The sequence below is a fragment of the Anabrus simplex genome, chromosome 4 (genome assembly GCF_040414725.1).
Source record: "Anabrus simplex isolate iqAnaSimp1 chromosome 4, ASM4041472v1, whole genome shotgun sequence".
Lineage (NCBI taxonomy): Eukaryota > Metazoa > Arthropoda > Insecta > Orthoptera > Tettigoniidae > Anabrus > Anabrus simplex.
The window spans coordinates 213,353,945-213,375,708 of NC_090268.1; the positions used below are offsets into that span (position 1 = coordinate 213,353,945).

Consider the following 21,764-nt stretch of genomic DNA (forward strand, 5'->3'; position numbering starts at 1 on the left):
TAAATGAGATGAAATGAATAATGTGATATATGACAGTAGGAAGGAAAATGGTGAAACCTGATGCCGGCACATAGCCTACTCCTGCCGAACAGCACTAAAGGGACTGCTCTCAAGACTTAACATCTCCATCCAACAGACAAAGCACCATCAAAATCGTCATATGACCTCACTCCATATGAACACTGCAGAGAGACTTGGAACTGAATCCAGACTTTTGGCATGCAATCTAGTAATTAAAAATTGTATACCACCAACTCTTCTACCTTGCCAGCCAATATTCTGATGGTGGAATATTTTTCAACCATTGGGACTTAGACCCAGTAACTGCAGTGTCAGATCATATAGTTTCACGCCTTGACAATCATGGTCACCAGGTAGCCATCATTAATGGCAATGTAATGCACATTTATTCCACTGAACAGCTGGCGCTGATGCGGTCAGAATGTCATAGGTAGCCCTGGAAAAGGCTCTGTGTGGGCACCTGAAAGTGATATGTTGCAATGTATGTTTTTTTCCCCATTACAGTCACAGCTTGGAGAAGACCAAATACCCCAAGACTGCAGCACACAATTGCCTCTACCGTAACTTTCTTCCCTAGTATTTTCCTTTTCCTCTTTGTAATTGTGTGTATGTATGTATGTTCAGTCTTCAGCCCGAAGGCTGGTTGGATCCTCAACGGCTCCACCATCAGCTGTCACAGATGGCCTAGGCATCACTGAAGAAGCGTACTAGAGAAATGAGGAGCAAGGCAGTTTACCGCTGCTTTCCTCACCGAGCCAGAAGTTGCTATTACATATCAGTCTGCCAAGCCCACTATGTATATATATCCATTTCTGCATTGCATTTTCTTTGGTTTTATGTTTAGTCTGTATTATTTTTTTTTTAAATCATGTTCTTTTTATCTCATTACGTATGATTATGTGTCATGTATTTTAAGTTATGCGGATGTTACTCTATTAGTGGTTAAGTGTGAGAGAGGTCCTCAAGCCCTAACTTTGCGACAAATAAAGGCATTATCTATCCATCTATCTATCTATCTATCTATCTATCTATCTATCTATCTATCTATCTATCTATCTATCTATCTATCTGTGTGTGCAGCTTAACATGAAGAATAAGCTAAATTTTAAAGGAGTATATTTTGTTTTTATCATCATCATCCTCCTCCTCCTCCTTTCCCTTTATCCAACACCTGCTGGGTCGGGGCATTTATGGCACCTGTCTACCTTTCTCTCTCTCTTTCTACCATTCCTCTTCCATTATTTTGTCCCATTCCAGGTTTCTTCTTCTTCTTCTTCTTCTTCTTCTTCTTCTTCTTCTTCTTCTTCTTCTTCTTCTTCTTCTTCTTCTTCTTCTTCTTGTACTCCTCTTTATTAAATCAATCCACCTTGTTCTAGGTCTCCATCATTCTCTTTCCCTCACACCTCATTGTCATCATCTGTTTTGGTATTCTTTGTTCCTCCATCCTCTTTATATGTACAAACCATCTTAGTTTAGTCCTATCAATTTTCTCAGTTATGTTTTCCATTCCAACCTCCTTTCTCACATCTTTGTTTCTTAATCTTCCTTGTTTTTCCTATCATACTTCTTGGGTATTTTAGTCCGCTGGCTTTGTCATTGTCCAGGTCTGAGCCCCGTAAGTCAATATGGATGCATACATTATCTCTTTACACTTCCTTGCTACATCCTTATTCCAGACAAGGTTTCTTACACTGGTAGAATGCATTGCCCTGTTGCACTCTTTTGCTAATCTCCATGTCTAGCCTTGTATTCTACATTAATTCACTCCCTAGGTATTTGAACTGTCAACAATTCCAAGGCTTTGACCAACCATTTTCACACTGCCTTTGCCGTATCTTTCTTCTCTTGATATTAACATGGTCTTGCTTTTCTCTGCGCTGATTTTTGTACCATACTTTTCAATTTTCTCGTTCAGTGCATCAAGTTGTTCTTGCTGTGTTAATATGAAATAATAAAAAGTTTTTATTATGGATATTAACACTGAAATTAACCCAATTTTTATAACCAAAATCGAGAATTTCTACTTACATACAATTATAATATTTTAATCACAACTACCCCACTACTAAACAGACAGGCACATACACTGCAGCTAACTGGCACAAGAAACTAATGGACTACGTGGTTTCAAAAGGTTACGTGCAAAACTAACATGAAATAGCGAACATATATTCCTGAAAAACAAAACAGTGATGAGGAATGATTCAAGAAGCAATATTCAAGCACTACTAGCACACATGAAGCACTTGTTAAGAACATACGAACCTTCATTGCCGCACTTGCTGCTCCTCAAGTCTTATTCTGCCTCTGGGAAACACACAGTGCACAACCAAGAAATAAATACCACAACTTGTGTACATGCAAAGTAAAACTTGAAGATGTAATTGCAGTAAATAAGAACACAATGAAAACTTGGCAAACCTCACACAAGAAAAGAAATTATTTCATAAGGTGACACACAAGAATGAGCTGCAGCAGTGAAAGTGATTTGTTCAACAGAATAGAAAGTATGTATAGCACAATCATTCCCTGAGAACTAAAACTGAATTAGAAGACAACTTACTTTCAGCAGATTCAAGATTTAAATACAGTTCTTAAAATGGGAAAATAAACATTGAATAAGCTGTAAAATTCTAAAAAATATTCAAATGAAAGTTCTCTTGTTAAGTACCATATTCCGAGACTGTTTTTTTCTTACAGATATCTAATGGTACATTTGTGTCTGCAGGGAATTTGAGACTGTTTCAGATTCTTTCAAACTTGATAATTTGATGATACAACACATGCTCTAAGGATGTCCATTCAATTTGCAATATATATATATATATATATATATTCACAGACTTCCCCTGACAAAAATTTCAGGCTTCCCATACCAACCAGTAACCTGAATGAAAGATGTTTAACTCTTTGCTCAGGATGATTTTCTTGAAGCATGGAAACCCAACACTGGCTCCCCAATCCTTATCAATGGGCTAATGTTGTCCCCAAGGCAATCTTCACCATAAATTAAAAATTACTCTCGCATGAACTTCAAAACAGAAAGGCCATTACTCGTCTGAAGGATTAATTATTTCAGCATCTTATATGCTAGTAAGTAAATCTGTGTCCTCATCCTGAGGTGGTGTAGCAGCTCTTTTCAGGCACACCCCAATATGAAGACCATACTGAAAGTCACGAGAAACATTTTTCCTTTAATCACAATCCTTTTCATATAGAATAAATATGCACTTCTTCTCAATCTTCAGAATTTCTGGAACACGTGCAGGTACTCTGAAGCCATTCATTTTTATCATGTGACCACAGCAAGGAGTTACAAAACTCTTTGCTCAAACCATCCTTTTTCCCCACATCCTTCAGCCCCACCTTAACACCCCCCACCCCCACCCCCTTCCCCAACCCCCTCTCCTTCTGACCTTCCCCTCCCCTCTCCTTCCTTTTCATTTGAATTTCACAACAGTTAGTCTGAAGCACACTCAACAATGGACCACACACCTCATGCTGTATTGAGAGGTAAGTCTCATATAACCTAGGCCATCTAACTAACACATTCTCTCATTCAATTCATTAATTTAATTTTATCTAATTTATCAGGTTACTTCATGGGCACCGCAATGAATCGCAAAAATTTTATACCAGACACAATGTATCTGTGTTAACCACATCTTCATGTACTGTCCTGACAATGTCCAACAACATTTCAGCAAGATTTAACAAGCACCATGAGAGCATCTCATTTATTATTTTGATTGAAGATGAAACAACATCTAACAGTTCCCTGTCAGCTAGTGGTTATTTACAGCAGTGTCCAATGGATTACATATAGCTAACACCACACATATAGATTTGATGACAAACTACAGGATCAACATTTACCAGTTCCTATTGAAATGATCAGCAGTATTAGAACTAACAGTTCTGTGTATATAAATTAATACTTAATACTTGAAATTATTCTCAATGATGAACATACTCAAGATGTTAGAACCTAGTTCATTTTCAAATTTATTCATATTCCATCCCAGTTTTTAATGTCACTTTGTATATATTTGTTTTCATTTGTTTTTATGTCAATTGTGTGCATGTACATTTGTTTAGTTAGGTGTTTTACATTAAGGCTGAAGATGGCCAGCCCAGGCCGAAACTAGTCCCTAATTAATGTAATTTAGAATATTACATATTATAGTATTGAAAGGTGGACCATTACTACATTAATTTAATAATTACATTGTTACAAAATGACCAACATCCATGTTTTGTTCTGTGAACGTGCTGTGATTGAATTCCTTATTAAAGAAGGAATTCCTGCTGCTGAAATTCATCAGAGACTTCAGCAAGCTTATGGAGATGTGTGTACGGGTATGGATGTTAGCAGTGTTTTGAGATGGGTGAAACATTTTAAAGATGGAAACACAAGCATCGAAGATCAGACGTGTAGCAGGCACCCTCAAACTACCTCCACAGAGTGTAACATAAGAAGAGTTGATGACATCATTAATCCTTTCCACTAAAATGTCGGGGGCTGCTAGACAATCGCTATCTACTTCAAAAATCGCATGTCAAGCTTAGCTCGACACGGGATATCTGACTGCTTGAAAACTAGAACATCAAGCCAGTTTGACAACTGCCTGTAGAGAAAGGTAGCTGCAGGTGTCCTGAACTCTCTCGTCAAATTTCGGAACATCTACGAGTAATCTTTCTCCCAGTACAGCTAGATATTCCATGTAGTGCATGTAGCCCAACACTTGCTGCACGCCAGTCCAGCTGTCATGGCATCAACAAGTAGATCATGTCAGTTATGGAAGGATAAAAGTACGCCATACCCGCCAACTTTACAAAACCAAAAATCAGGAGATTTTAATATGAAAATCAAGAAAAATCAGGAGATACAACTGGTCGAAACTGATTATTCTACATATCTTGCGCAATACAGTACTATGGTATACTTATAACACTTATTGTGTCAAAGTCCGACTGTTGCTATACGAGACTACAAGGCTAAAAATTACACATCTCTATTTCCCCTCACAGGAAGTATGTGAGTGAGATGATCAGTCTCTGATAAGCCTTCCGAAAATAGTATGAACTCGTGCTCCACATGTGTGAATCAGTCATGCACTTAGATGCCATTACTTAGCAAATGCATAGGTTAATATATTGCATCAAGCACCTGCGCGATTATCCAAAGCGCAATGCTATTTGTATTAAATAACTAGCTGATGTACCCGTGCTTTGCTATGGAATTCTCAGAAAGACTGTCCTTATGGTTTTCCCAGTGAAGTCAACATACTGGAGGTCATTACAATGATGTCAGTACGAATGTCGTGATTAAAAGCAATGCTGTCATATGAAATATTCGATAAAATGAAAAACAGCACATTTTCTCACTTTTAACAAAAAGTACTATGGTGTCGATCTAACAGTTCAAAGTTCCAGAGCTAGAGTGACCAGACAGCCGCGAACGCTCTTGTGTAATTATTCTGTTTAAGTGTGCACACTGCTCATTACAAGCACTGCCTCAGAGTAGGGATCAAATAGCTGGAATACTATGATGATCCAATGTGCTACGTACCAGTAGTATCAGAAAATTTATGAACCAGAGGAATTTACGCTTTGGTCAATTTCTAGTCAATGTGAACACATTTGTTTAAACTATCAACCTAATGATTCATCCATACAGTTGGAGAAGTTCCAATTTACGCTTTGGACAATTTCTAGTCATTGTATGATAATTTTAATTGCTTCCTTGTCACAAATTCTGTGTTTTAATTAATGTACACATTTTAAATCTATGTGAATATCACCTAAAGCAAAACTTTTTGTAAAAAAAAAAAAGCATAAGACTATTGTATTTAGTTTTAAGTTCTAATGTTTAATTGGTTTAAGGATTTGACCTTAAGATTATGAGATTGGTAGCCTGCAGTCTAATATCTTGCAACTTGAAAATAGGTGCAATGAGTATGGTATGAAGAATTAGCCTTTCAAAGACTAAATTGATGTCAGTAGATAAGAAATCTAACAGAACTAAATTTCAGAATAGTGATACAAAGCTGCAACAGGTAGATAATTTCAAGTATTTAGGATGTGTGTTCTCCCACGATGGTAACACAGCAAGTGAGAATGAATCAAGGTGCAGTAAAGCTAATGCAGTGAGCTCGCAATTGCGATCAACAGTATTCTGTAAGAAGGAATTCAGCGTCCAGACCAAATTATCTTTATATCGGTTTTCAGACCAACTGTGCTTTACGGGAGCGAAAGCTGGGTGGACTCAGGATATCTTATTCATAAGTTAGATGTAACAGACATGAAAGTAGCAAGAATGATTGCTGGTAAAAACAGGTGGGAACAATGGCAGGAGGGTACTTAGAATGAGGAAATAAAGGCTAAGTTAGGAATGAACTCGATGGATGAAGCTGTACACATAAACCGGCTTCAGTGGTGGGGTCGTGTGAGGTGAATGGAGGAGGATAAGGGTACGAGAAGTAGAGGGAGACCAAGATGACGATGGTTAGGCTCAGTTTCTAACGATTTAATGATAAGAGGTATAGAATTAAATGAGGCCACAGCACTAGTTGCTAACAGAGGATTGTGGCGACTTTTAGTAAACTCACAGAGGCTTGCAGACTGAACGTTGAGAGGCGTAACAGTCTATAATGATGTATGTATAAATGTATGTATGTATGTATGTATGTATGTATGTATGTATGTATGTATGTATGTATGTTGTTCATGACTTTCAGTATGGCCCTTGTATATTCACAATCACAATCGATCATATCTTTTAGCTACAAGACTTAAGATGGAGTGAAATTGCTGGAGTCTGATGATAAAGACATTGGATCTTCTATGTGTAAATTCAAATGTTTTGGTTCATTAGAATGTGAAATTACTGCTTGCTTCTGCATTTAACTCAATTTGAAATTCCTGAAGCTTGCTTAACAATATGCTGAATAGAATCCGCCTGCACTAAATATAACCAAACTATCCATACAATTTCCGAGACAGTTCTTTTTCTAGCCGTTGACTTGACAAAATACATTGTTTAGCTATAATGATATTGTTTTTCAAACTTTAAGAAAGAAAACCTGGAACAAATTAAAAATATTGCATAACTGAAGCAGAAATACATGTGCATTCATACAGATGAAAAAATGAAATGTCGTATGGCTTTTAGTGCCAGGGTATCTCGGGACGGGTTCGGCTCGCCAGGTGCAGGTCTTTCTATTTGATGCCCGTAGCCGACCTGTGCGTCGTGATGAGGATGAAATGATGATGAAGACAACACATACACCCAGCCCCCGTGCCATTGGAATTAACCAATTAAGGTTAAAATCCCCGACCCGGCCGGGAATCGAACTCGGGACCCTCTGAACCGAAGGCCAGTATGCTGACCGTTCAGCCAACGAGTCAGACATTCATACAGATAAAGTTATGAGGGTTTTAACGGGTTGTAGCAAGAATGTAAAAGAGAGGGCATGTAAGTCACTGGTAGGATCCCAATTAGAATATGGTTCCAGAGTGTGGAACCTTCACCAGGATTGCTTAATTTGAGAACCGGAAAAGATCAAAAGGAAAGCAGCACAATTTGTTGTGGGTGATTTCTGACAAGAGAGTAGTGTTATGAAAATATTGCAAACATTGTCACAAGCTCATTACAAACAAACACTGAATTAATAAGGTGAATTCCTGCAAATATATTTTTTCCAACCAAATCAATGATCACAGGCCATCCAGATGAGCAGTAGAGTAAACACCTTTCCTTTGATTTTAAGCTGCGTGTTCTAATGCCAAGCCACATGGATACGAGTCCATGGGTCATGATGATGGATGGATTACGATCTTTATGTGCACCATCTTTGGTTCTTGCCTCAGAGGTGAAGATCATTATACGTAATATTTCTGTAACTACAGAACCATTAGTTTAGCATCTAATGCCTGAAAAATTTTAACACGTATTATTTACAGAAAAATTGAAGGACAAGTTGAAACTGAGCTAGGAGAAGATCAAATTGGCTTCAGAGGAAATGTAGGAATACGAGAAGCAATCCTGACTTTACGTGTAATCTTTGTCCCACCTCCTTTTCAATGTTTATATAGAACAGGCAGTAAAAGAAATGAAAGAGGAATTTTGAAAGGAAATCACAATCCAAGGAGAGGAAATCAAAACTTTGATATTATTTTATCTGAGCCTACAGAAGATTTAGAGAAATTGCTGTATGGTATGGACAGAGTCTTGGGGAAGGTGTACAAGATGAAAATAAATAATTCCAAAACAAATGTAATGGAGTGCAGTCGAACAAAGTCAGGTGATGCAGGAAATATTAGATTAGGATATCAAGTCTTAAAGGAAGTAGATGAATATTGTTACTTGTGTAATAATATAACTAACAATGGCAGAAGTAAGGAGGACATAAAATACAGACTAGCACAAACAAAGAAGGCCTTTCTTAAGAAAATAAATTTGCTTACTTCGAACACTGATACAGGAATTGTAAGTTGTAAATCTCATTACTGTAACATTATTGTAACAACTTCTTATTCTGATACAGGAATTCAAAAGATGTTTCTATGAAGACTTTCATTTGGAACATGCAATTGTATGGAAGCAAAACATGGACGATACCTAGCTCAGAAAGAAAGAGAATGGAAGCTTTGGAAATGTGGTGTTGCAGAAGAATGTTGAAGGCAAGATGGAGAGATTGAATCACGAATGAAGAGATACCAAATCGAATTGGTGAGAGGAGATCAACTTGGCTAAATATGACGAGAAGAACAGACCCAATGATAGGACACATCACAAGACATCCAGGACATTTTCAATTGGTTCTTCAGGAAAGTGTAGGTGGTAAAAAGAGCAGAGGAAGACCAAAGTATGAAGATGACAAACAGATTAGAGCAGATGTAGTAGTTATGAAGAAATGAAAAGATTAGCACAGGACAGGGTGGCATGGACAGTTGCATCAAACCAGTCTATGAAATGATGACTGAAACAATATCAGCAATATTTGTGTTTGTTTTAATACACATCCCCATTTACATTTGACACGGAACACTCAACAGTGTTGGACTGGTTGTAAAAATTGGGCTGAATTTACATGTAGTGACTGCGAGGCAGGAAGAGTGTGAAACCTGGTGTTGGTGCATAGCCAACTGGTGTTGAATAACACCAAGGCTTAATGTCGCCATCCAACGGATGAATCATCAAGAGCGACAGAGGCTGTCATTCTATATGAGCACTGTGGAAAGGTTTGGAATTGAACCGAGGTCGGGCATACTGTCTTGTAAATAGGAATTGTTACAATCATCACCCATACCCTGCCAGCTAGCATTCTGATGGCAGCCCCTCTCCACGGTGTCAGACCATTAAGACTTGGCGCTTTTCTTTTCTTTGCTAGTTGCTTCACGTCGCACCAACACAGATAGGTCTTATGGCGACGACGGGACAGGGAAGGGCTAGGAGTGGGAAGGAAGCAGCTGTGGCCTTAATTAAGGTACGCCCCAGCATTTGCCTGGTGTGAAAATGGGAAACCACGGAAAACCATCTTCAGGGTTGCCGACAGTGGGGTTCGAACCTACTATCTCCTGAATACTGGATACTGGCCGCACTTAAGCGACTGCAGCTATCGAGCTTGGTAAGACTTGGTACCTTAACAATCATGGCCACCAGGCGGGCTTATGATTAAACTTCCCTGAAATGTACATGTCCCACTTACCTTTAGGCTGAATGTTATATCGAGGTCTCGAAGATAAGAAGTACTGAACACCTGCATGAATAAAGAACATGACGAGAGCTCCCAGCCCATATATACGGAAGGTTACTCCTCCTCCATACAGGCCGAATAATGTACCTCCCAATAAACTGCCCAGGGATACACCTGAAAATGAAATGATGAGTCAAAATTAAAGAGAAAAACACACACCTTCCTTCGTAAATCACTCTTTCTACCATCTAGGCTTATGACGGCTTGCCTAGAGACAAATTATGGGATTATCTGACCCAAGTCTCTTGTCAGCAAAGTTAAAATGTTGTAAAACTGTCAGATCTGTGTTCAGATAGGAGTGGGTAAAGGAGTGTAACAAGGCAGCGCACTGTCCCCTCTGCTACTTACCTTGGTAATGGAAGAAATACCAACAGAAGTTTATGGCAATTGCTCTTGTAGATGATTCGGTGATATAGGGAAACAAAGAAGAAGTGAAAAATTCAACACTGGAATCACCAATTTATGGAGTTTGGCCTAAAAATTAGTCATAAGAAAACAATTGTTATGCCAATGAGCAGACAGAGATTACACAAACACTGAACTGGATGCAGTAAAACTGGAAGAAGTTGTTCAGTATCCTGGCAGTGTTGTAATATGACACTGTCGGTCCTTTGCTAAAATTGCAAACAGGCTACAGAAAGGTCATCAGTTTTGCCACCAAATCAGGGATCTCCTATGGGACAACCAAATTTCTATGAGAATTTAAACAATCTGATCATTTTTTTAGATGACTTCAGTGGCCAGCTAGATACACCAAACGTGAACATGCAGATCACGCCTAAACCAACCACAATGAGGAACACTCCATCGACACCTGCAAGTAGATGAGCCGTAACATTATGACCAACCACTTTGAAGGGGATCCTTCCAAGTGTATGACTTGACACACGCCTAATTTAGATTGGTCAATTTAGACCAAGGACCATTTTGCCACCTTGCACCACAATTTCTGCAACATACAGAATTTGAAATTGCTTAAGGGAGTTTTTTTTTTAAATACTGATTTGGATCATTTTCTAAGGTTAGAGTGCAGTTTGTATGAAGTACAATCATAGATCCCAAATGCAGGAGATCAACAGATTTCAGATAAATAAACTCAAGATAAATAAAAATATTATTCATGACAACCAGAAAGAGTTTCAGTCTTTATTTTTATTTTTTTGCTACTAGTTTAATGTCACACTATCACATTGAGTGTTTTCGACAACACAAGGATGGGAGAGGGCTAGGATTGGGAAAGAAGCGGCCGTAGCCTTAACATACAGCCCCGACATTTGCCTAGTGTGAAAGTGCGAAACCACAGAAGACACTCTGTTTATTTTAATTGTTTTGATGATGATGATGATGATGATGATAATGCTTGTTGTTTTAAGGGGCCTAACATCCAAGGTCATCGGCCCCTAATGGAAAGTGATGGACGACATGATACATGATATTTAAAATTTTAAAACGTATCCACTGACAAGAGTTATAAAATATGGTGTTGAAGAAATGAGTATGAGATTAAAACAGCAGTGGATCTAATTCGCAATGCCTTATTTTCTAATAAAAGAAGAGAAAATACAGGGAGAAAAGGAATAAGGCATTGCCTGGTGGTGCATAGATATATACTTCATTTACATTAGACGTTAAAATATCACATTAAAATACGCAACACAAACTAAAATGAAGTCAATGGGATAAAAGCGCAACTGAAACAAATACACGAAGACAAAGGACATCACTAGACACAGTAAAACAGACCACTATCCCTCATAAAGCGGATGACGAGGTCGGCTGACTGCTCGTCATTGCGCAAGATAAGGGAGATGGTACCCGGAAGTTTAAGACTACGGCGAAGATCGACCACGTCCATACACTCCGTAAGGATGTGTACCACGGTAAGATGGTCGCCGCAGGTACACACCGGAGGGGGTTCTCCTTTCAAAAGATGCGAGTGAGTTACGATACCGTGGCCGATCCGAAGACGACATAATACCACGGCATCCCTTCGCGAAGCCCGAAGGGAAGTTCTCCATACCTTCGTTGTTCCTTTTATCGCTCTCAGCTTATTGGGAAGTGGAATGACCTGCCACTCCATCCCCCAATGAGACATGACCAGATGTCTCAGCTGAGAGCGAATATCACTTGCTGGAACCTTGAAAGGCAACGGGGCAGTGTAACTGCCTCCTTGGCAGCCTGATCTGCTAACTCGTTTCCCTCGATGCCCATGTGGCTTGGGAGCCACAGAAACGTAATTCTGGTGCCGGCATCCGAACACCCGGCCAGCAGGTCCTGGATCCGCTGCACCAGAGGGTGCCGAGGGAAACGGGTATCAATAGACTGGAGTGAACTCAAGGAGTCAGTACACACAAGAAAGTGTCGGCGTTCATTGTACAGTGCGTACCGCAAAGCTCTACAGATAGCATAGAGCTCTGCTGTGTACACACTACAGATTTCCGGGAGAGCGTAAAGAAACCTATCATTGTCGACAACGAACGCACAGCCCACCTTCGTGTCCGTCCTTGAACCATCCGTGTAGACGACGACTGAATCTGGATAGCGGCCAACAACGGACAGGAAGAGCCTCCGATAAATCGAAGGGTCCGTGTTCTCCTTCGGGCCAGTGTGTAGGTCCAGGATTATTTCAGGTCGCCATACTACCCACGTGGGTACCCCATTTGGTTGTCTGACAAGGCAACGAACCAAAGGTACGTCAAACAATCTGTAACTGCTATCTGAACATATTCCAACCGGCAGCGTTGCTCGGGGACGAGCGGCGTACAGCAAACGGTCGCCATTGTTGAAAACGCTAGGATAGCTAGGATGAAGTGGCAACTGTCGCAAATTAGCAGCATAGGTAAGAAGCAGTTGCTGGCGCCTCATGTGTAAAGGCGGCACACCCGACTCAGCGAGCAGGCTAGCTATGGGGCTTGTACGAAAGGCTCCCGTCGCCAACCGAACCCTGCTGTGGTGAATGCTGTTTAGCTTCTCAAGAATACTCGGTCTTGCTGAGCCATATGCTGCACTGCCGTAGTCTAGCCGAGATAAAATATGTGCCCTATAGAATCGTAGGAGCACCGTGCGGTCAGCCCCCCAAGAAGTGCTGCAAAGAAACTTCACGATATTAAGCTTCTTAGCACATAGCACTTTCAACTGCCGCACATGTGGCTCCCACAATAATTTACTATCAAAAAGGAGCCCAAGAAATCGTTAAGTGTCAACAACTGGCAGAACGACATTTCCTAAATAGAGCTCGGGATGAGGGTGAAGAGTACGTTGACAACAAAAGTGGACAACAAAGGTCTTTGCGGCAGAAAACCGAAAGCCATGTTGTAAGGTCCACTGCTCAACCCTCCTAATAGCCTGCTGTAACAGTCGTTCTGCGACTGCCATACTGCATGAGCTATAGTGCATAGCGAAGTCGTCCACATATAGGAACGGTATTACTGCTGGACCAGAAGCAGAAACAATACCGTTTATAGCAATCGCGAACAGAGTGACACTAAGGACCGATCCCTGTGGGACTCCATTTTCTTGAACGTGGTATTGCGAATATGTCCTCCCCACTCGGACACAGAATAGACGGAGAGACAAAAAATTTGCAATAAATAACGGCAAGTGACCTCGGAATCTCCATTGATGCAGGACTGAAAGGATACCATATCGCCATGTGGTGTCGTAGGCCTTCTCCAAGTCAAAGAAAACAGCTACCAAGTGCTGTTTGCGGAGAAACGCATCCTGGATAGAGCTCTCCAGGCGTACCAAGTGGTCTGTGGTGGATCGAGCGGCTCGAAAACCACATTGGTACTCGGACAAAAGTCCTTGTTTCTCCAGCCACCACACGAGTCGGCGATTTACCATCCTCTCAAATAGCTTACACAGGCAGTTTGTAAGACAAATTGGTCTGTAGCTTCCTGCAAACTTAGGATCCTTATCAGGCTCGAGGACAGGAATGACTATGCCCTCTCGCAACAGAGATGGAAAATCACCCTCCATCCAGATACGGTTGAACACTCGAAGGAGATATAGTAAACTATTATCACTAAAGTGTTTCAACATCTGGTTATGGATGTTTTCCGGTCCAGGAGACGTGTCCTTGCAAAGTGCTAAGGCGCTATGGAGTTCCCACTCCGTAAAGGGCAAGTTGTAGTCCTCTGAAGCTAGGGTGGCAAAACTAAGGTGATGACATTCTGCCTCCCGCTTCAGAGCGAGGAAATCAGGATGGTAATTCCCGGAGCCAGATACATCCGCGAAATGACTAGCTAGATGGTCAGCAAACGCTAGAGGGTCAGTGGCGACACTGCCTGCAATGGAAATTCCCGGTACAGCAGCTGATTCTTGGATACCCGAAATCCATCGAAGCTTAGTCCACACTTGGGATGATGGGGTATGTGACGTCATAGACGACACATATCTCTCCCATGAAGCCTTCTTACTTTGTCGAATAAGAACTTGCGCCTTAGCGCGGAGTTTCTTAAATGTTACCAAGTTGGCCACAGTAGGCTGTCGACGTTAACGCATATGAGCGCGACGGCGTTCTTTGATGGCTGCTGCTATTCAAAATCAAATCAAATCAAAATCTCTTAATTGCAAATGAGGTGTCTACCTCGGTGGCAAATGGTACACTAAAATACATTATTGTCAAGCACTAAATATTAAATTAACAAGAGAAGAAAATTTTTCCTATAATACAATATTATACAATTTACGCTAACAATGTTTTCCATTAAACACACAGCTCATCCTTAATAAATTTATATTGTTTACAAAATTCTACTTATAATATCTCATGTACTACTTACAAATATAGTCAACTGATATACAGTATGTGGAATTACTTCAAATGATACTATACAACTCGTATAACATTAATATTTACATTGCATTTATTTATTTACTTTTTTTTTTTTTTTTTTTTTTTACCCGTTCTGGATCCTAAGTAGCATAACGACCTGCTGCGTCTTAACCAGAGCCCCTTTTGCCACCACTTTTCAGAGTTCCTGAAGGGCCTTCACAGCTACCGTAGCAGTCCCAGGGCCCTCGAAGTCCCCACTGTACTTCACCCCTACAGGCAGTCCCCTACTTTGGCTGTCCAAACTCCTTAGACCAGGGGATGGAATTAATTTATTCACACACATTTTTTATTTACAATAACCTGCACTGGTCGAATGCCCTCTAACACTTCATTTATTTTCTCTATTGCTGTTTATTCTCTTCTTGAATATCTGTACAGATTTTGGAAAAGGATCAAACACTACCCCTGGTAAACTGTTCCACTCCTTCACACCCTTCCCAATGAATGAAAATTTACCCCAATCGCTTCTGCTAAAATTCCTTCTAATTTTATATTTGTGGTCAGTCCTGCCGATATAATTATTTTCTAACTGAAGCCTCTCACGGATATCTCCCCATGCTTCTTCTCCTTTATAGGCTCTATATAACCCTACAAGTCTAGTTTTCTCCCAGGAATCAAAGGAATGGACTACCTCAAGGCAGTGTACTGGCTCCTGTTCTTTTCAACATCTACACTAATGACCAGCCATTACCAGAAAATACTAAAAGCTTTATCTATGCCGATGACCTTGCACTTACTACTCAAACTGATACCTTTGATGAAGCAGAGATCTCTTTAACTGCTGCATTAGAAGAGCTAGGTAACTATTATGAGAAAAACCAACTCAAACCAAATCCAGCTAAGACTCAAATCTGTGCGTTCCATCTGCGGCATGCGCAGGCCTCTCAGAAACTCAAAGTACTATGGAAGGGGAACTTACTGGAACACTGCTTTACGCCAAAGTACCTGGGAGTTATGCTGGATCGCACATTAACATATAAGAAACATTGCCAAAACCTGAAACAAAAGATAGCTGCCAGAAACAACATTCTACGAAAGTTATCAGGAACAAGTTGGGGAACACAACCACAAACAATTAGAACATCAGCTCTAGCTCTATGCTATTCTGCAGGAGAATATGCCTCCCCAGTTTGGTACAGGTCAGCTCATACGAAGCAGGTCGACATAGCTTTAAACGAAAGCTGCAGGATCATCACTGGATGTTTGAAACCTACACCCATTGAGAAGGTCCAACTTTTAGCTGGTATTGCTCCCGGTGAGATTCGTAGGGAGGTAGCAGCTAACAAAGAAAGGCTCCAGGCATCTTCTTCAGAAGCACATCCTCTCTATGGATACCAACCAGCCACACAGAGGCTAAAATCTAGGAAAAGTTTTCTCCGCACATCAGTCAACCTTGAGGGGAAAGCAGAGAATGCTAGAGTCACAATGTGGAAAGAAAAAATCCACCACCTTTCCAACTGGATAGAGCCAAAGGAAAGTCTTCCATGTGGACACCAGGAGAAGTGGACAGTATGGAAAGCCCTTAACAGACTCCGTACAGAAGTCGGCAGAACCAAAGTAAACTTGCGGAAGTGGGGCTTCTCAAGTGATTCATCACTTTGTGATTGCGGAGAGCAGCAGACGATCCAACATCTATGTCAGTGTGTTTTATGTCCTTCAATGTGCACTATGAAAGACTTGATTGCAGCCTCCCCCAACGCTATTGACGTCGCCCAATACTGGGCAAGCATCATCTAGCTCTTGAATATTGTTGCTCTATCTGTGATTGTATAATAGACTTGTATATTTGTATAGTAGAAATGTAGATGTTGCTTTTTGTTAAATATCTATAAGTTGATACTTCTGACACGAATAAAGAAGAAGTTTTCTCCCTTCTCTTACTTAACGTTTCCCACCCAAGTTCCTTTAACATTTCTGATAAACTACTCTTTCTCCTGAAATCCCCTGTTACAAATCTTGCTGCTTTCCTCTGCACACTATCTATTTCTTTTATTAGGTATTCTTGGTGAGGATCCCAAACACTGTTTGCATATTCCAATAATGGACGAACCATACTCAAGTAACTTTTTTCTTTTAATTCTTTGTTGCATCCTTTAAGTAGCCTCATTATGACATGTAATGATCTGTATGCTTTCCCAACAATGTCATCAATATGACCCTTCCAGTGCAAATTACTTTCAAATCTCACACCTAAGTATTTGCACTTGCCATCTTTTGGGATAACTACCTCATCCAAAGTATATTCAAATTCAGTTTTAAAGCTCCTGTTTGTAAAAGTTGTAACAGTTGATTTGCCTCCATTAACCTTCATATTATTTTCTTCAACCCATTGTTGGATACTTTCAAGGTCCCTTTGTAATTCTGAACAATCCTCAATGTTGTTTATTTCTCTATAAACAATTATGTCATCTGCATACAATCTTATTTTTGATGTTATATTGTTCCCTAAATCATTTGCGTATATTAAGAAAAGTAACGGACCGATTATACTACCCTGTGCAATTCCCTTCCAAACTTTCTCTTCCTGAGATACATTATTTCCTACTTTGACTTTCTGAACCCTTGAATGTAGAAATGCTTTTATCCAACGTGTAACCCTTACGTCCAATCCTATTCCCTCCAATTTCTTTAATAATATTCCATGTTCCACTCTATCAAAGGCTTTGGAAAGATCTATGGCTATGCAATCTAACTGACCTCCTGAATCCAACTGATCTGATATGCCCTGCTGAAATCCCACCAGTTGTGCCTCACAAGAAAATTTCTTTCTAAATCCATACTGGCTCCTCATGAACCAATTTTTATCATCACATATCCCTCTGATGTACTTCGATATTAAACTCTCCAGAATTTTACAAACTATACTGGTCAGGCTGATTGGTCTGTAGTTCTCTGGTTTCATCACCCTTTCCTTTATAAATTGGTATTATTATAGATTCCTTCCATTCCTTTGGTATTACACTATTATTTATGACATAGTCAAAGAGAAATTTTAAATAAGGCACTATGTACCTCCCCACTGTCTTTAATACCTCCCCAGTAATTTGATCACTTCCTGCTGCTTTTCCTTGCTGAAGCAGTTGGATTTCTCTGAAAGTATCTTCGTTTGTGAATGAGAAGCTTCTTGTTTCCCTCTGTCTCTCTCCCTCTCTATCTTCTGTTTCGGTTTCCAACTCTTGACAATCATCTACTGAATCTCTAAATTCCCTACTAAATAGGTTTGCTTTCTCAGTATCCGTTAAATAGTGTTCACCCCCTTCTCCCACCATTGTAGGAATTTGGATTCCTTTTCCTTTTTGATTCCTGATATATGTATACAGCTTTTTCCATTTCCCTTTGTGGTCATTACCCTCTTGAAGTATGCCATTCATATAATTCTCTTTTGCTTCCTTTTTCACTCTATTCAGTTCCCTCATTAGCTGTTTTCTAGTTTCTCTACTCTCCCTACCCTCTTTGATTTTCCTGTTTACTATTCTACATTTTCTTTTTAATTTTCTGATTTCCTTTGTATAATAAACAGGGTCTGAGGTCATTTTACCCTTCTTAACAGGTACAAATCTCTTCTCTCCTTCCCAAATAATTCCTTTAAATTTAGCCCAAAGTGTATCCACGTTACTCCCTTCACTTATCCAACAACTGAATTGTGATTTAAGGTAAGTCCCAAATTCATCAACTTTAGTTTTTCTGTACAATTTCTTGTCTTGTGTAACCCTCTTATTAAGCCTTTTTGGTACGAGTCCTACATCCATTATTACAGCCTTATGGTCTCCTATTCCTTCAATTACCTCAGTTTTATCAACAATTTCCCATGGTTTAACCAAGAATACATCTAGTAAGTTATTGAGACGAGTCGGTTCTTGTACTACTTGTGTAAATCCTCCCTCCCAAATTAACTTATTTGCCAGTTTCTGTTCATGGGCTTCACTTGCAGCTCCTTTCCATTCAACTTCAGGCAAATTTAGATCTCCCCCAATTATTACCAGATCATTATTATTGTTTTTACGAGTATAATCTATTATTTTTTCAAAGATTTCCATGTCTCTTTCCTCTCTTCCAGGCCTGTATGTTCCTATAATTCCCACCTCCTTCATATTATCACAAACTAATTTTATCCCTAATATTTCATCCCTTTCATCGGTAAACCATTCATGTGAACAGTAAGTTTCCTTCACCAGAATAAACACACCCCCCCCTCCCTTTTTATCTCCTCGGTCTCTACGATAGACTGTGTACCCTTCTGGAAATACTTCTCTATTACCCACCCCTTCTTTCAACCACGATTCCACTCCTATCACCACATCAGTCTCATAAGATTCCATCAATGTACCGAATTTTAATTGTTTATTTACTACACTTTGACAGTTTACCAAGAGCAATCTCAGACCCCCTTCCTCCCTAAAACTTGACTGTTGCAATTGGGTAACTTGAAATTCCTTACTATCCTGAGTTTCTTTTTCTAGTTGACTGAGCCAGCTTGAAGTACAGCTGGCTCTTTCTACTAGTTTTCCTGGTCAGTATTATAACTCAAGGGAGTTGCCTGTTTTACAGTACATATCTTAAGATTAATAAAATCTAGAACAATATTTGCTATCTTTTGTTTACCTGAATTGTTTAGATGGAGGCCATGTTTTGTATAACAGTATCTCTCAAAACTGCTGCATTCAATAACCTGAGTATTCCGAAAATGTTTACAAATTTTTAACAATATCTGTATTGACCTTGTCCACTTCAATGTTCACACACGAGTCTCTACTCAAATCATGCCTGTGGGGCACGTTCACTACAAAAACGTTAGTGTGGGTCAGCTTCCCTAGTGTATGTTTAAGTTGTGATCTTACATTCTTGGCGTCGTCGCGAGCTACGTCGTTCGTCCCACCGATGATAAGCACTGCATCGCCGCTCCCGAAGTTCCTAGTTGCTGCTTCTACGTTTTCCACAACACTGCTGATAGAAGCTCCTGGATATATTTCTCCGGTTGCTGCTATATTCTCGTCGTTAATCACTCCCGCAATTCCCCTTCCTTGGCTATCACCAAACACAGCTACCTTCGCTGATTTAGGCCTAAATGGATCTTGAATCAGAATTCTAGGCCTAAATTTTAAACTCGGCACAGCAACGGATCGCGATGATTTGGTTTCATGCGTGCGATCACTTTCTTCCAGAATTAAATTATTTAGGGCAGAAAACCTATTTCTGATGTTTATTTCCGGAAATTCAGTTGTAGATTTCTTCTTAGCCGGCCATCCACGAACTACTTGACACCACGTGCTTGAGTTTGTTACTTGTACCGGTATATCACTCGAAGAACGGTCAGTCCCAAATTCTAGCGATCGCAGTCTTTCTTTTAATTCTTGATTTTCAACTTTAGGAGTCTCATTGTCCTTTTTTAGAATGTTTATAATTTCTAATGCACTTTTATATTCCTCATCGTCTGTTTTCGGTGCTTCGTCAACGCCGTCCGCAACAACAACATTCCGAACACACTGCTCACAAATCCAGTCAACATTTTCATTAGTTTTTACGTCTCTAGGGCAATTTCCGCACTTATAATGCCACCATCTATCACATGAATCACACAACATTCCATTTTTCACTAATTTTCGACATTTTCCGCACTTTTCGTCACATTTTACAGTTAATTTACTCGGAGAATAAAACACAACATCGTCATTACCGGGCGCCATTTATAAAAAAAAAAGGAACGAGTTTTCGGCGAGGAGTCCCCGAGAAAAGCGGAATGGACTCCTCAGCAGCAGCAAGAATAACTTGGGTGACGTAAGTTATTTCCTCGCCGATGGTCCGCCTGACATCATCGTTAAAGACAGCTAGTGATGTGTACTTTGGCCAATCAGCATGTTTAAGAATCCATCGAGGGGGAGCCTCGACGGTTTTATGTTTCAACAAAGTAAGAATGATGGGAAAATGGTCACTGTCACAGAGATCATCGTGTGCATTCCACCGAAACAGTGGAACCAACGTTCAGCTGCGTAGACTAACGTCAATGCGAGAGTATGTTGCAGGTGGATTCATAATAAAACTTTATTATTGTATAGCGAGAGTATGTGCCGTAACGTACACTAAAGTGAGTTGGTTCCCCTGTGTTCAAAATACATAAATCCAGATCTGTTAGAAGTGTTTCCAGCTCTCTTCCTCGGGGGCAAGGCGTCTCAGAACCCCATATGGGGTGATGGGCGTTAAGATCGCCCAATAAGAGGAAGGGTGGTTGAAGCTGATCTATAAGATCAGCGACATCATTGATATTCAGATGCTGGCCGGGTGGAAGATAAACATTACACACTGTTGCTATGACAGGCAGCGGAACGTGAACAGCGATAGCCTCGAGTGGGGTTCTTAATCGAAACTCTTCGCTGTAGGTATCAAAACGTACAAAGATGCCAACTCCACCGGAAGCCCGGTGAGCATGGTACTGTTCTGTCGAGTATAGTGTGAAGTTTCTCAAGACCGTATGATGACCAGGTCTAAAGTTGGTCTCCTGAATACAGACTATACTCGCTGCATACTCACTAACGAGCTGACGTAACTCAGCAAGATGCCTGTCATAACCGTTACAATTGCACTGTAACAGTGCCATAGTGTGGACTATAAAAGGAGTGTTAGGTTATGAGCGATAAAATGCTCGTAAGCCTAAACACTATCTACTTCTACATCTGTAGATGTAGAGGACAGCGCAACATCTACCCCGTTGACTTTCTCTGGTAACACTGACAACTTGAAAGAGACAATGAAGGCACCAGTGGCAACGTCTTCACCGTTGACCTAGCGCGTAATGCGCCAGACGTGGGACACGCCACAGTTCCTCATGTCTTCCATCAACTCGTTGTCAGTGTTCAAAATAAGGTTGCGGTGAAAGATGACTCCGCAAACCAGGTTCAAGGACTTATGCTCCTCCACTTTGACGGGGATTTCGCCAAAGTGCTCGCACTTAAGCAACTGATCAGCTTGCAGTGCTGTACGAGTCTTTAGAAGCAAACTACCGTTGCGCATTTTCTTAAGGTCCTCCAGTTTGCCATAGACGCCTTCGATGTGCCTACTAAACAGGATCGACTTCACCAGCTTAAAATCGTGCCCATCGGTTCTGGTAGGGACCAGAAACCTAGGGAAGCTGGATCCCATTGCTTCACGCT

At 40.4% G+C, this 21,764-nt stretch overlaps 1 protein-coding gene across 7 annotated transcripts in view; it reads right to left on the bottom strand.

The window, feature by feature from the left end:
- The window catches only part of Sugb (Sugar baby), a 263,895-nt gene that overhangs the window by 19,907 nt on the left and 222,224 nt on the right, over nucleotides 1-21,764 (bottom strand). For 6 of the 7 annotated variants that reach the window (XR_010859821.2, XR_010859819.2, XR_010859818.2 and 3 more), the window contains exon 9: nucleotides 9,735-9,896. Coding sequence is in view for 3 of the 7 variants with exons in the window: in XM_067145343.2 (XP_067001444.2) it covers nucleotides 9,735-9,896 (162 nt within the window). In the remaining 4 variants the exon portion in view is untranslated. Of the gene's footprint in view, nucleotides 1-2,286; nucleotides 2,329-9,734; nucleotides 9,897-21,764 lie in introns of all 7 variants that reach the window. The other variant, XM_067145346.2, reaches the window with a different exon arrangement.